The sequence below is a fragment of the Protopterus annectens genome, chromosome 4.part1 (assembly GCF_019279795.1).
Source record: "Protopterus annectens isolate FY-2018-M chromosome 4.part1, PAN1.0, whole genome shotgun sequence".
Lineage (NCBI taxonomy): Eukaryota > Metazoa > Chordata > Ceratodontiformes > Protopteridae > Protopterus > Protopterus annectens.
The window spans coordinates 840511072-840525182 of record NC_056734.1 but is presented as its reverse complement, the minus strand read 5'-3'; the positions used below and the strand labels follow the sequence as shown (position 1 = coordinate 840525182).

At 43.5% G+C, this 14111-nt stretch overlaps 1 protein-coding gene across 1 annotated transcript in view; it reads right to left on the bottom strand.

The window, feature by feature from the left end:
* HLTF (helicase like transcription factor) overlaps positions 1-14111 on the bottom strand; it is a gene marked incomplete in the record, with an annotated part of 1324997 nt that overhangs the window by 501113 nt on the left and 809773 nt on the right. Inside the window, 1 exon segment of the mRNA XM_044070619.1 lies at positions 6119-6257. Coding sequence (XP_043926554.1) covers positions 6119-6257 — 139 coding nt within the window.

Here is a 14111-nt window from a genome sequence, read left to right as displayed (position 1 = left end):
GTGGCCTAATGCCCTTAGGCACTGGTTTGCCATGGTATAAGTAGCAGAAACGAATGCAGTGGCCTATCTGCTTTGAAATAGTCTGCTTTGAGACAGCCTTTCCTTGTGATCTTGCAGCATATGCCACTAGTAATTGCTGTGTCTTTCTGAAAACTTTGGTTCTGTCCAAGTAGAATCAAAGCTGTCTGTGTACGCCCAAAGAATGCAGAATTCTTTCCCCCTTGTTCTGTGGATTTGGATAAAAAGTTGGCAGATGAATGGTTTGGTTAAGAGCCACACTGGACACCACTTTAAGCATAAATGTTGGGTTTGTCCTCAGGGAGACCCTGTCCGGATAAAAAATTATAAAAGGTTCCAAAGCCATGAGTGCCTGTAGCTCTGAAACTCGTCTTGCAGAAGTTATTGCTAGGAGCAGAGCTGTTTTCCAAGATAAAAACTTTACATCAGCAGTAGCAGCTGGCTCAAAAGGAGGCAGGGTGAGTTTTTCCAAGACATAGTTGAGGCCCCATGCAGGCATTGGTGATCTCCTTGGAGGCCTTAAATTTTTGGCTCCTCTGAGGTACTGTTTTAATAAGGAATGAAAAAAGATTGGTGGCTCTGCATTGTAATGAGCCGAAATGGCAGAGGCATGAATTTTAATAGATGAAAAAGATAGGCCTTTGTCCAGCATCTCAGTTAAGTATTGTAAAATCTGAGGAATATTTGGCACAGCTGTATCTGTTCCTTGTGCCTGGTTCCAAGCACAGAATCTCATCTATTTTCCAGCATAAGATTTTCTAGTACTAGGCCTTCTGGCTTCCAAAATGACATCCATCACAGCTTTGCCGAGAGGTGTGTTTTGCATGACTACATTATCCGCCATGCTGCCAGGTTTAAAGTCCTGAGCTGGCTGTGCAGGATCTGATTGTTTTGCTGGGACAGTAGATGCAGCACTTGAGGTAGGGTCCAAGCTGGGCATTGAGACAAGCTCCTTAATATCGGGTACCAGTGTTGGCGGGGCCAGTCTGGTGCAATCAGTATCATCTTTGGCTTCTCCTGTCTGACCTTTAGGAGTACCTTGGGGAGGAGAGGCAAAGGGGGAAAGGCATATACTGATAGGTTTGTCCAGCTGAAGGATAGGGCGTCCACTTTCCATGCTTGTCTGTGATAAATCCTTGTGCAGAATCTCTTTAGTTGGTAGTTGTGAGGGGAGGCAAATAGATCTATGTCCAGGCATCTCCATTTCTTTGTCATCATGCTGAAGACTTGTGGATCCAGCTGCCACTCTTGGGGATCCATGAGGTATCTGCTTAGATCGTCTGTCAGAGTATTTTTCCTTCCTGGCAGGAATTGTGCCTGCAGATGTACTTGGTAAGTCAATGATGTGTCCCACAAAGTCATGGCTAGTCTGCAAAGGGGGTAGGAATGTGTGCCCCCCTGCTTGTTTATATACCACATGACCGTGGTGTTGTCTGTCTTTATCAGTAGTTGTCCTGGATGAAGTAGGTCCTTGAAGGCTGTCAGGGCATTTTGAACAGCTAGCATCTCTTTTGATTGATATGTAGATGCATTTGGTTTGAGGTCCATGTTCCCTGAATGCATTTTCCTGCCATGTGGGCCCCTCCAGGCATAATCTGATGCATCCATTGTTAGTGTCTGCCTGGCTGGGGGTAATGTGAACGGCTGTCCCTTGTTTTGGTGACAAGCCTTTGCCCACCATCGGAACTCCTGTTGCAGGCAGGGAATGAGAGTAATTATAGTTTCCAGGCTATAGCAATGTTGAGTCCAAACACTTTTTAGGTACCATTGAAGTTTCCTCATATGCAGTCTTGCAAATGGAATTAGTAGGATGCAGGATACCATGAAGCCCAAAGCCTACAGAATTTTTCTTGCAGATAACTAGGCCTTTGTTGCTAACATTTTGAAATAGTCCATTGCCTTTGTTTGTCTGGCGTGAGATAAGCCATCTGGGCAGTTGTATTTAAGCTTGCACCCAGGAATATTATCTCTTGAGAGGGTACTAAAAGAGGGTTCTAAAGACATGCTTCTGGAGCATTTCTCCCCGGGCCTCCGCTGAAAACAGGATCTGTGGAACCTAGTCGGACTTTCCCGGTCAACAAATGTTAAATAAAAATAAATAAAATAAATAAATACTAGTTTTAATTTCTTTTCGTTGACTGTGTACCCTAGGCATGTTAGAAGTTTTTTCACAAACGCCAGATGCTGTAGAAGGATGTCCTTGTTCTCTACTTGAATTAGACAGTAGTCCAAGTAAGGATATATTTGTATTCCTCTTTGTCTGCAGAATGCAATTACTGGTGCCAGGCACTTTGTGAACAGTAGATAAGCCAAAGGGCAGTGCAGAGAATTGGTAATGCATTGAGCCAGCCTTGAATCTGAGGTATCGTCTGCATATTTGTCTGATTGGGACATGCAGGTATGCCTCTTTTAGATCTAAAGTTACAAGCCAAGCGTTCTTGCCCAGCATGGGCAAAAGCTGCTGCAAAGTCAACATTTTGAATTTTGGTATATCCAGGAATGTGTTCAGAATCGACAGGTCCAGTATTGGCCTCCAGACCTTGCCCTTTCCGGGTACCAAGAACAGTCTTGAGTAAAATATCCTTGTCCCTGCTCTTGCTCTGGCACTTGTTGAATGGCCCTCATGTCCATGAGGGATGAGACTTGTTTTTGTGCCTTTGCCCATTGATTTTTTTGGCAGATCTGGCCAGCCATTTGCCTTTGGCAGGGTATGGAAATGGAACTTGTAGCCTTGTGACACGATATTTAGAACCCACTTGTCCTAGGTTATAATGTGCCAATTTTGAGAAAAAAATGCTAATTTTCCCCCTAAGGGTGCTGCCAGGAAGTCATTGAGACTGTTTCCTGTAAGGTTGTGATTTGTCTTCTCCACTTTTGGAGGTAGAAGCACCCCATTCCTTTGACCTGTATGAACCTTGCACCTGGGATCTGCCTCTAGGGTGTCTGGGTCTGCCCCTTTGAGGACTGTCTGACACAGGAAAGGACCAATTCTTTGTTGGCCAGTGTCTACTAAACCTAGGTGGCTGCACTTGTAAGAAATCTTTGACCGTTTGCATAGATTTAGCCTTGTCCTCCATTTTCTTTAACACCTCTTCTGCCTTAACACCAAACAAAGTATCATGTTGTAAAGGTGCATCTAATAATTTAACTTTAACATGATCAGGCAGATTTTGTTCCTTTAACCAAGCATGCCTTCTAATTACAGAACCTGTACTTGCGGCCCTGCAGGAGGCCTCTAAAAAATCAAAACCACATTGCAAAGTATGCTTTCCAACTTGTTCAGCTGCATGCAATATATCCTGCATTTCCTTGTTTTCTGCACATTCAGAGTTTAACAACATTTTCTGTTTAAGCAATGCCATGACATGTTGCTGATATTTGAGCATATGAAACTGACAGTGTAAGGCCCTTATAGCCAAGGTAGCAGATGTGTAAACCTTTTTTCCCCATCTATCCAGTGCCCTAGAATCCCTGTCAGAAGGGGTAGGGTTTTTTTGCAGCGGAAGCCTCAACTCCCTTGGGACCCTGAGAAATAGTTTCTGGGTCTGCAGCAGGGCTTTTAAAAAGGAATTTATGTGAGTCAGGAACCCTGTAATATCTGCCAGGCTTAATAGGTGCTGGAGGTAAGGTGTCAGGGGTAAGGCTAGACTCCGAAAACACATCATCTACAATGTCTAACAAAGGAGGGATGGCTAGTGGCTTGTGCTGAGGTAGTAACAGGAAATCCCTGAGCCTCTTTTTAGATTCTGAAAAATCTTGGCTCTCCCAGTGGAAATGCTCCCTCATGGTATGTAAGGTTTCCCCAAAAGAATAGTCCTCAGGAGGAGAAGCTGAAGGTATGGATTCTTCAGCATCAGAATCCTCATAGAGGGGGAAAAGAATATTCCTGATCAGAAGAGGAATCAGAAGAAATGGAAACCTGATCTCAAGATTCATAGTCAGTCTCTTGCCTAGGCCTCTTATCAGGAGGGGGATGGGAAACCCCTGATCAAGGTAATCAAGTCTTCGGACATTTTGAGCATCTGTTTTTTGGGCATGGAGGCCTGTCCACATAGCTCTTGAGTTTGCTTCTTTGCCTTTGAAGGTACTTTAGTCTCTGCCTTTGAAGTTGGTTTAATGTATAGATGTTTGGGTCTGAATACACCCTCAGAAGCCGGTGCCTGCTCAGCGGCTCCAGACCCATTTGAAGGATTAGCGTCCGAGGCTCCAATACCTTGAGTTTCCAGCGGCAAGGCCGACTCCATGTGGGAGTCGGTAGCGGCCTGCGACACTAAAGTAGCGGTCGTCAGGGGCTGCCTCACTGAGAACCGGCGACTGGCTTAGGAGAAGCTTCATCGTCGGTTTTGGGCCTCGGCTGTCTTTCTTTTTCTTTGCGTTTTTTGTGAACTCCGGTAGTCGGATGACTTCCCGACTACATTTCTGGATAATTAAACCCTCGTCCAATGTAGTTTAAAGCAAAATCATACAGACGCTTAATAGTGCGTTGGTTAAATCTAGCGCAAAACAGACAACCCAGAAAATTATGATCAGGGCCTAGGCAAGGAATACAGTAAGAATGAAAGTCCTTATGAGGTATTTGCTTCCCACAAGAAATACAATTATTAACTTTTTCTGACATCGGTTCTGGAGCAAGAAAAAAGTTTTGGATCTGAAATTCGAACTCGAAAATCTCAGGAGTCGGCCGACCAGCACTTGCGAACAGCTTCTGCTTTGGGCACCGTGCGGCAAGAAAGACTAAAGAAAATGGCGTCGGCTGCTTCTTTTATACCCCTGACGACCTGATGTCAGGGAAGGGGCGACGACAGCCGATGCAGGACCCAAGACTTTGGAATTCAGGGCAACCTGCCAGCAGGATTACCCAAATGTAATGACTGCAACAGTGAAACACGAAGGACATCTTGATTTGCAGCAGTGAACACGTATCTAGAGGAGAAAGAAGGAAAACACGACAAAAGAGGGAGGATTTCTGAAGGAATTTATGAAAATATCTGGTAGGGAAGATGTGAATTCAGTAGGTGGAACTTGGACAGAATTTGCAAATTAATCCCAAAGGTACAATAAAGGGACTAGACAGACAAAAATTATATCTCAAGAACATGTGCATTTAATTGAAAGTTTTGACACACATCCAAAAACTATTTTAGAGATCATATGCCAAAAACAATTAAAATAAAAATGCTGGGTAATGGAGTAAAACTGAGACACTGGCACTTCTATACTAACCTGTTAAAAAGAGAGGAATTTAAGAAATGGGGAGTGGAATTTATTTACACACTATTAGGGAAGACAGAAAATTCTTCAGAAGCTATAGTTAGTGATTGGGATAAAATGAAAATTAAGTTGAAAAACTGTCCTGCTTCTTCAGGTTTCCTGGGAGAGGGAGAGATGACCCGACTCCAAGCACACCACAACAATTCAGGGAACGGATTCTATGGCTGGGCCACATTTCCTGAAGCTTTTACCTAAGAATACAGAATACAGCAACAGTAGTCAAAGACCAAATAACCACAAGAAAAATAGCAATTTAAAACTCTATACTTTTAAGGTTAGAAAAAAACGAGAATATTAATCTATAGTATTTAAATGACAGATGAAAAGAGAAAAAATGTTAGCCTCCCTGTCTAACAGTACGAGAAGGTGAGAGAAAACCTAAAGAGAACACACTAAGCTTTTGAAAGAGACCAGAAGAAAATTTTTAAATGAGGAAATGGCTATTAAATAGTTTTTTTTTTTGTAATAATTTGAAAAAGCACTTAGCTGAAACCTCTACATAATGCTGTCTGTTTGCCAATGATAGCAAAAGAGGTCTGGGAGCAGATGGGGCACAGGGAAATTATGGAAAATTTTACTTTCTGAGAAGCTTGAGGCAAGAAGCACTAGAAAACTGCCCGATCAGATCTCACAAGGAGGCTCATATCCAGATGGTCAGATCAGATTAGACAGGATGAAACAGGATACAACTAGCTACACATACAATAATCATTTAACTACATTCAGTGTGTTGTTGCTATAGGATGCATTTACTGACAGCTAACTGGATGCTCATAACTAATGAGGAAACAATAACAATGCTGACCAAAAAGATGGCACTCTATTGTACCTGTCAGTACCCATCTTCTCTGGGCCATTAAGTTTATAGCAGCTTTGGTCTGTAGACAATTAGAGTTTCGTATCGTGTGTCCCTCATCTAGTATTACACGAAGCCACTTCACCTTATGTAATGGACTGTCGGCTCTGTGCTGAAAAAAAAAGAAAAAGAAAAACAGACTAGAATTGTGTTATGTAGTGCACTGGCCTTCAAATTCAGAGTAAACTGACTGGATAAATGGCTATACATGAGATGGGTCAACAGCAAACATATTCCTGATCATTAAATGATTTGCAGTACAACAGGCCATGATTGGCTACAGTATAATGCATGCACACAGACACAGTTACACTCTAGCCAACTGCAAATGCAAGATTTTGAGGATGTGATGGCTTAAGCCTTCATAGTATGACTAAAACTGCACTGGGCCCCAAATAAAGAAAAATTATTTGTTATACACCTGTTGTGTCCCACACAAAATAAACATGGCTATATAGATTGCAGCCATCATCAGCATCATTTTTTCAACCCCATTAAAACATTTTCAGAGAAAAAAGCTAAACCACCACACAGTCATAGTGGTGGAGAAAGACCAAAAAGGAATGACTGCATACCGTGCAAACAACCCCCCCCCCCCCAAGAAAAAGAGGGACATTTTTTGGTCAGTACTGGGACATTAGAAAGGTCAAAGTCTTCCACCTTCAAAAGAAGGCTACCCTCATTAATCTTTTTTCCACTCCCAAGTAAAGCAGCAAAATCTAACAAGACAGCTGGAAAAAGACTAAGGATTCTGTGGTGCATACTGGCTTCGGTTGTTATGGTTCTTTGCCAGAGCTGCATATGCGAGAAATACAGCAATACTTGGGGAAACTAAAACAACACAGCCCCCCCACCCCCCGACAGATGCTGTCCATTACACTACCCACTGAAAAGAAATTCAAGTGCCGGGCAGACCAAATCCTCTGCAACCCAGGGATTCTCTTTGCTTCACTGCAGGGGACCCAATCCCCAACAAGAAACATGTCAGGCCTGGCTTAGTACCACATACAGAACCTCTCACGGGCAATGGGAGGTGAAAGTACAAGGATAACATTAAGCATATCAACATAAAGAAATCCGGGCAGTGATCTATGCCCTCAGAGACTTCAGCAACACATGGCTGGCAGTGGTACTTAGGAAGATTACAGACACCACCACAGAGGGGTAAAGAAAAAAACCCCACAGAGATGTAGTACATAAAGAAGTGGGGTTGGGTTGTGCCATTACATTTGCAAATTGGCTGTGACAGCCTGAAAATTAGCTATCCAAGAAAGTCTCTCACTTTACAATTTCTGCAGTTTCTCAAAGGAAAACACCCTGGCAGATCAGCACAGCATGGCCCCTGCTGCTCCCACACATGGAGATTGGATCCTCAAGTTTTCTGTACTGTCACAGATCATTAAGGACACACCAAGGTACACCCTTTTGTATCTACATTAAATGAATAGAGAGAGAGAGAGAGATAGCAAAAATGCTGAATGGGGGGAAAAAAAGCCTTGCCAATAAATATATTTAACTGGAATTGAAGGGCAAGCTAATGCATGCCTTTCCTCCAATTCCACTTTTTCACAAGATCCCAGTAAAAGCAAATGAAGAGGTGGCAGATCTGTTTCGGTTAGACCCCCTCTGACTCCAGGCAACCTTCCTCCATGAAAAAAAAGGAGAACCCCTCACTCTAAATCTACACTATTCACTCAAAAGGAGATACAATATAATTAAATCAACATTACATAAATTGTTCAATTCCTGCCTTTTCTTAGACTTCACTCCTCCTCAAAACATTTATCTGCATGCATTGTTCCCACAATTTCCATTATTTCCGTGTAATTTACTCCTACTGTTTTCTTTCATCTCTGTTACAATACTCACTACTTCAACTGTGGCTGGTTTAGACTAATACTGGTGGCTGCAAAAAGCAATTACTAGAAAATGGAAATCAAACTCAACAAGGCCTTACTGTCTACACAATGCAGAAAGTACAGTTGTGTACACTTACCATAAATGTAGATGTTTGAATGTATTCACTGTTGCAGTCATCACATTTGGGTTATCTGCTTGCAGTAGCCCTCAGTCGGCCTGATTATCAAAGTCTTGGGTCCTGCGTCGGTTGCTGTCTTATCTTCCATGACGTCAGTTAGTCAGGGGTATAAAGCATGCAGCCGACACCATTACATCAGTTTTCCTTGGCCCAGATGTCAGGTGTCCCCATAATGGGAAGCAATTACATACAAGGTTACACCTCCAACAAAAAAGCAAATACACCAAAAAGCTTTAAGCATAGTAAACAAGAATAGAGGAATAGTCAATAGAAGTCAAGGGGCTGGAGGGAGGGTAACCAGGACTGCAACAGTGAATACACTCGAACAGCTACATTTATGGTAAGTGTGCACAACTGTACTATGTTCTTCGTGTTTCACTGTTGCAGTCATCACATATGGGTAGATTCCCAAAGCTATGGATGGGAGGAGGTAATTATACAGCATTAGGACCAGCTATAAGGCCATGCAAGACTGCAGTGGCAAAGCCAGCGTTGGATTTAGAAAAAATTGGCAAGTGGTAATGCTTGGTGAAGGTATGTACAGAACTCCAGGTAGCAGCTTCTAGGATGTCCCTGGTAGGGACACCCCTGAGAAAGGCTGTAGAGGTAGATGCAGCCCTGGTTGAATGTGGTCTTATCCCCTTTGGGGTAGGATTTTTCCATGATGCTTATAGCAGAAATTAATGCAATGGCCTATCCACTTAGAAATGGTTTGCTTTGAAATGGCCTTCCCCTCTACCCCTGCAGCAAATGCAACCAGCAGCTGTTCAGATTTCCTGAGAGGTTTAGTCCTGTCCAAGTAAAATCTAAGTTGTCTGTGCACGTCCAAGGAGTGCAGTATTCATTCCCCTTTGTTCTGTGGATTAGAAAAGAAGGTTGGAAAATGAATGGACTGATTAAGGGCCACACTGGATACCACCTTGGGCATGAAGGAGGGATTGGTCCTGAGGGACACCTTGTCCGCATGAAAGATGATGAAAGGCTCCACAACCATGAGGGCCTGTAATTCAGACACCCTTCTTGCATAAGTGATGGCTAGAAGGAAGGCTGTTTTCCAAGAAAGGAATTTCAAATCTGCATTTGCAGATGGCTCGAAGGGAGGAAGAGTGAGCTTTCCCAATACAAAGTTAAGGTCCCAGGCTGGAGTAGAGGCTCTCCTGGGTTGGTCAAGTTTTTGGCCCCTCTGAGAAGAGGGATGGTTCTGAATTGTAATGAGTTGAAATGGCTGAGGCATGAATTTCGATGGAGAAAAAAGAAAGGCCCTTGTGAGGCATCTCAGTTAAGTATTGAAGAATATGAGGTAAATTGGATGCTGCTGTGCCCATCCCCTGAGTTTGGCTCCAGGAACAGAATATTTTCCATTTTTCCGAATAGGATTTTCTAGTACTAGGCCTCCTTGCCTCCAGAATGACATCATCACTTGCTTACTGAGGAATGATAATGGAGAGATCAGGTAATTAGCCAGGCTGCCAGGTTCAGTGTTTGAAGCTGTGGGTGCAGAATCTGGCCCTCCTGCTGAGACAGCAGAGCAGAGGTCTGAGGCAGGTGCCATCAGTGACACACTGCGCAAGAGGGGGTACACCAGTGTTGGCGGGGCCAGTCTGGTGCAATCAGTATTGTCCTTGGTTTGTCCTGTTTTATTTTTAGCAGTACCTTGGAGAGGAGAGGCAGAGGGGGAAAAGGCATAAACTGATAGATTTTTCCAGGTGAAGGACAGGGCATCCACTTTCCAAGCTTGTTTGTGTGGAGTTCATGTGCAGAATTTGCCCAATTGGTAGTTCTGTGGGGAGGCAAACAGGTCTATCTCTGGGCTCCCCCATCTGTTTCTCAACATGTTGAATATCTTTGGTTCCAGTTTCCACTCTTGTGGGTCCATGAGATTTCTGCTTAGGTCGTCTGCCAGTGTATTTAGCTTTCCTGGCAGGAATTGAGCCTGTAGGTGCACTTGGTAGCTCAAGGCTGTGATCCATAGAGCCATGGCTAGTCTGCAGAGAGGGTATGAGTAAGTTTTCCCCTGCTTATGTACCACATAACAATGGTGTTGTCTGTCTTTATCAATAATTGTCCTGGAAGAATGTGGTCCTTGAAGGCTGCCAGAGCATTCTGTACAGCTAACACTTCTTTTTGATTGATATGCAGGTGCATTTGACTTGGGTTCCACTTGCCCTGAATGCACTGCCCTGCCAAGTGATCCCCCCCATGCATAGTCTGATGCGTCTGTTGTTAGGGTTTGGGCGGCAGGGGGTAGAGTGAATGGCAGTCCCCTGTTTTGGTGGCAGGCCTTTGCACACCAAAGGAACTATCTGTAGACAAGGTATGATAGGAATCATTGATTCTAGATCCTGAGAATGTTGACACCATAGACTTTTTAGATACCATTGTAGTTTCCTCATATGCAGTCTTGCATATGGAATTAGTAGAATGCAGGAGGCCATGAACCCCAGAGCTTGCAGTATTTTCCTTGCAGATAGCTGGGTCTTTGCAGCCAGTAGTTTGAAGTAGGCTGTCAAATGAACTTTTTTCTCTGACGTGAGGTAGGCCACCTGGGAAGCTGTATTTAAGCTTGCTCCCAGGAATACAATTTGTTGGCAGGGTACAAGATGTGATTTCTTTTTGTTTATGGTGTACTCCAGATATGTTTAGAATTTCTTTACAAATGCCAGATGATTTAATAGTATGTCCTGGCTTTCTGCCTGAATTAGACAATCGTCCAGGTATGGTTATATCTGAATATTTCTTTGCCTGCAAAATGCAATGACTGGAGCTAGCCACTTTGTGAATACCCTGGGCGCAGTAGATAAGCCAAAGGACAGTGCAGAGAACTGATAGTGCATGTAGCCTGCTCTGAAGCGTAGGTATCTTCTGCAAGATTCCCTTATTGGAATGTGCAGGTAGGCTTCCTTTAAATCCAGTGTTGCCAACCAGGCATCTTTGCCTAGCATGGGAAGTAGCTGATAAAGAGTTAGCATCTTGAATTTTGGGATTACCAAAAATGTGTTTAGGATAGACAGGTCCAAGACAGGACACCAGGAATTGTTTTTCTGGGTAGCAGGAAAAGTCTTAAGTAGAAACCATGCCCCAATTCTTCTTCTGGAACAGGTTGAATAGCCCTGATGCTTAAAAGAGAGAGAGAACTTGCTTTTGAGCCTCTGCCCACTGATGTGGGGGTAGGTCTGGCCAGCCATTCATGGTTGGTAAGGAGTGGAAGTTGAATCTGTATCCTTGGGAAACTATATTTAAAACCCATTTGTCCTAGGTAATTAGATCCCAGTTTTTTGCATGCAGGGCAATCTTTCCCCCTAAAGGAACAGTCAGTTGAGCAGGGCTTGGAAGGTTTAAAGTTAAGTCATTGAGACAATTTACCATAGGGGGGAGTTTTACTACTCCCTGCTTTGGAAGTGGGAACCCCCCACTGCTTAGGCCTGTGAGTACCTTGGGACTGAAGCCTGGGTGTTCTGCTGGTTCTGGGTTTGGACTGAGAAGGCCTGGAAGAGGCAGGAAAGGTCGAATTCTTAGAGGGCCAATGCCTACTAAATCTGGGAGGTTGTACTTGCAGGAAATCTTTTACAGTTTGCATAGATTTAGCTTTTTCCTCCATCTTTTTAAGTACTACTTCTGCTTTGTTGCCAAACAGGCGGTCTTGGTTTAAGGGAGCATCTAGTAATTTAGCTTTAACATGATCTGGCAAAGATTGCTCCTTAAGCCAATTATGCCTTCTAAGTACAGACCCAGTGACAGCAGCCCTGCAAGATGCCTCTAATGAATCAAAACCACATTGCAAAGTATGTTTGCCAACTTGTTCAGCAGAATGTATTAAATCCTGTAATTCTTTATTTTCAGCACAGTCCGGAATCAACATCATTTTCTGTTTAAGCAATCCAATAATATGCTGCTGATACTTTAACATATGAAACTGGCAGTTTAAAGCCTTAATGGCCAAAGTTGCAGAAGTGTATACCTTCTTACCCCATCTATCCAGCACCCTGGAATCTCTATCAGAGGGGGTGGGATTTTTGGCAGTAGTAGCCTTAATGCCCTTGGGTTCCTGTGAAATGGTCTAAGGGTCTGCAGTAGGATTTTTAAAGAGGAACTTATGAGAGTCAGGTACCCTGTAATACCTATCAGGTTTTCTGGGAGCAGGAGGTAGTGTGTCAGTGGCCAGGCTAGATTCCGAGAAGACATCATCTACAATGTCCAGTACAGGAGGGATAGCTAAAGGCCTGTGTTGAGGCAGGATTAAGAATTCCCCAAGTCTCTTTTTGGAGTCAGAGTAATCCTGGCTTTCCCAGTGGAAATGCTCTCTAAGAGTATGCAAGGTTTCACCAAAAAAGAGAAATCCTCTGGCGGGGAAGCAGAGGGAATGGAGTCCTCTGCATCAGAATCCTCATAGGTAGACAAGGGCAAATCCTGGTCATCAGAGAAAAAAAAAGATTTCAGAATCCTAATCAGAAGGATCAGAAGGAAATCAGTCCTAGGTTTCTTAGAGGTGGAAGGGTGGCTTCCCCTGATTAGAGTAATAAGGTCTTCAGCCATTCTTATCATTTGTTTTTTAGGCATAGGGGTCTGACCATGCGGTCTGAGCGTGAGTTTTCTAGGCACAGATCAAGTTTTAGGCCTTGAAGAAGAAGATGGCGTCAGTTTAATATGCAAGTCAGTAGGCCTGAATACACCCTCAGAAACCGGTGCCTGCACAGTGGCTCCGGACCCATCCAAGGTAGAGACATCCGCAGGTTCCACAGTCGAAGAAGCATCTTGCGGCATACCGGACTCCGGATGTGTCTCAGTAGAGGCCTGCGAATCTTAAGTAGCGGGTATCAGGGGCTGCGAAAGCACCTCACTGAGTACCAGCGAACTGGCGACTAGCTTCGGAGAAGCGGTGTCTGCAGCTTTGGACCTATGCGGTCTGTTGCTGTCTTTATCTTTGCATTTTTTCAGAATGTCGGTAGTCGAGTGGCTTACCAAAGCCATTTCTGGATAATTGAACAGAGTACTAAAATATATGGATGCGTAAATGAACCGATGACAAACAGTACAAGGTTTGAATAAGGCACAAAACTGACAGTGAGGTATGTCGTGGTCTGGGCCTAAGCAAGGAATGCAGTATGAATGAAAATCTTTATGAGGTATTTGCTTTCCACAAGAAATACAATTGTTAACTTTTACTGACATTGGTTTAGAGCAAGAAAAAGGATCCCCAATGGGGTACTTAGCTTAGCTGAAGACTTTGGATCTGAAACTCGAAAACGAAAATTTCAGGAGTCGGACAACCGGCACTTGCGAACTGCTTCTGCTTCGGGCACCGTCATGACAAGAAAGACTGATGTAATGGTGTCGGCTGCATGCTTTATACCCCTGACTACCTGACGTCATGGATGATGAGACAGCAACTGACGCAGGACCCAAGACTCTGATAATCAGGCCGACTGAGGGCTACTGCAAGCAGATAATCCAAACGTGATGACTGCAACAGTGAAACACGAAGAACATAGTCTATCTGCGTTCAAAAAAATAATTTCCTTAGTCATATTCATTTGCTCACCCAGTATTCCAGACAGAGTACTCTGTAGGGAATTTTTAAAGTCTGACAACTCATTACACTCCAAGAATATATGCTCCCACTTATCTCTTTCTTTCCCATTAAACCTCCAACATTTGCCATGTACCTGAGGAAAAATTTGTTGGAGTCTGCTTGGGGTACAAAAGTACCTATATGCAAACACATCCAGGCAAAAAATCCTAAATCTTCTAGATTTTGTCGCATATTTGAGCCACACACATGTCATTCCATTGTTTTATTGTGAACTGTGTAGCTAATCTCTCGCCCCAATATTTTCTGACCTCCTGTGATCGATTCCTATTGTTATTATACAATATTTTATATAACCTACTAATTATCCTTTTTTAACAGCAGCTTCTGTTCTAGACTCA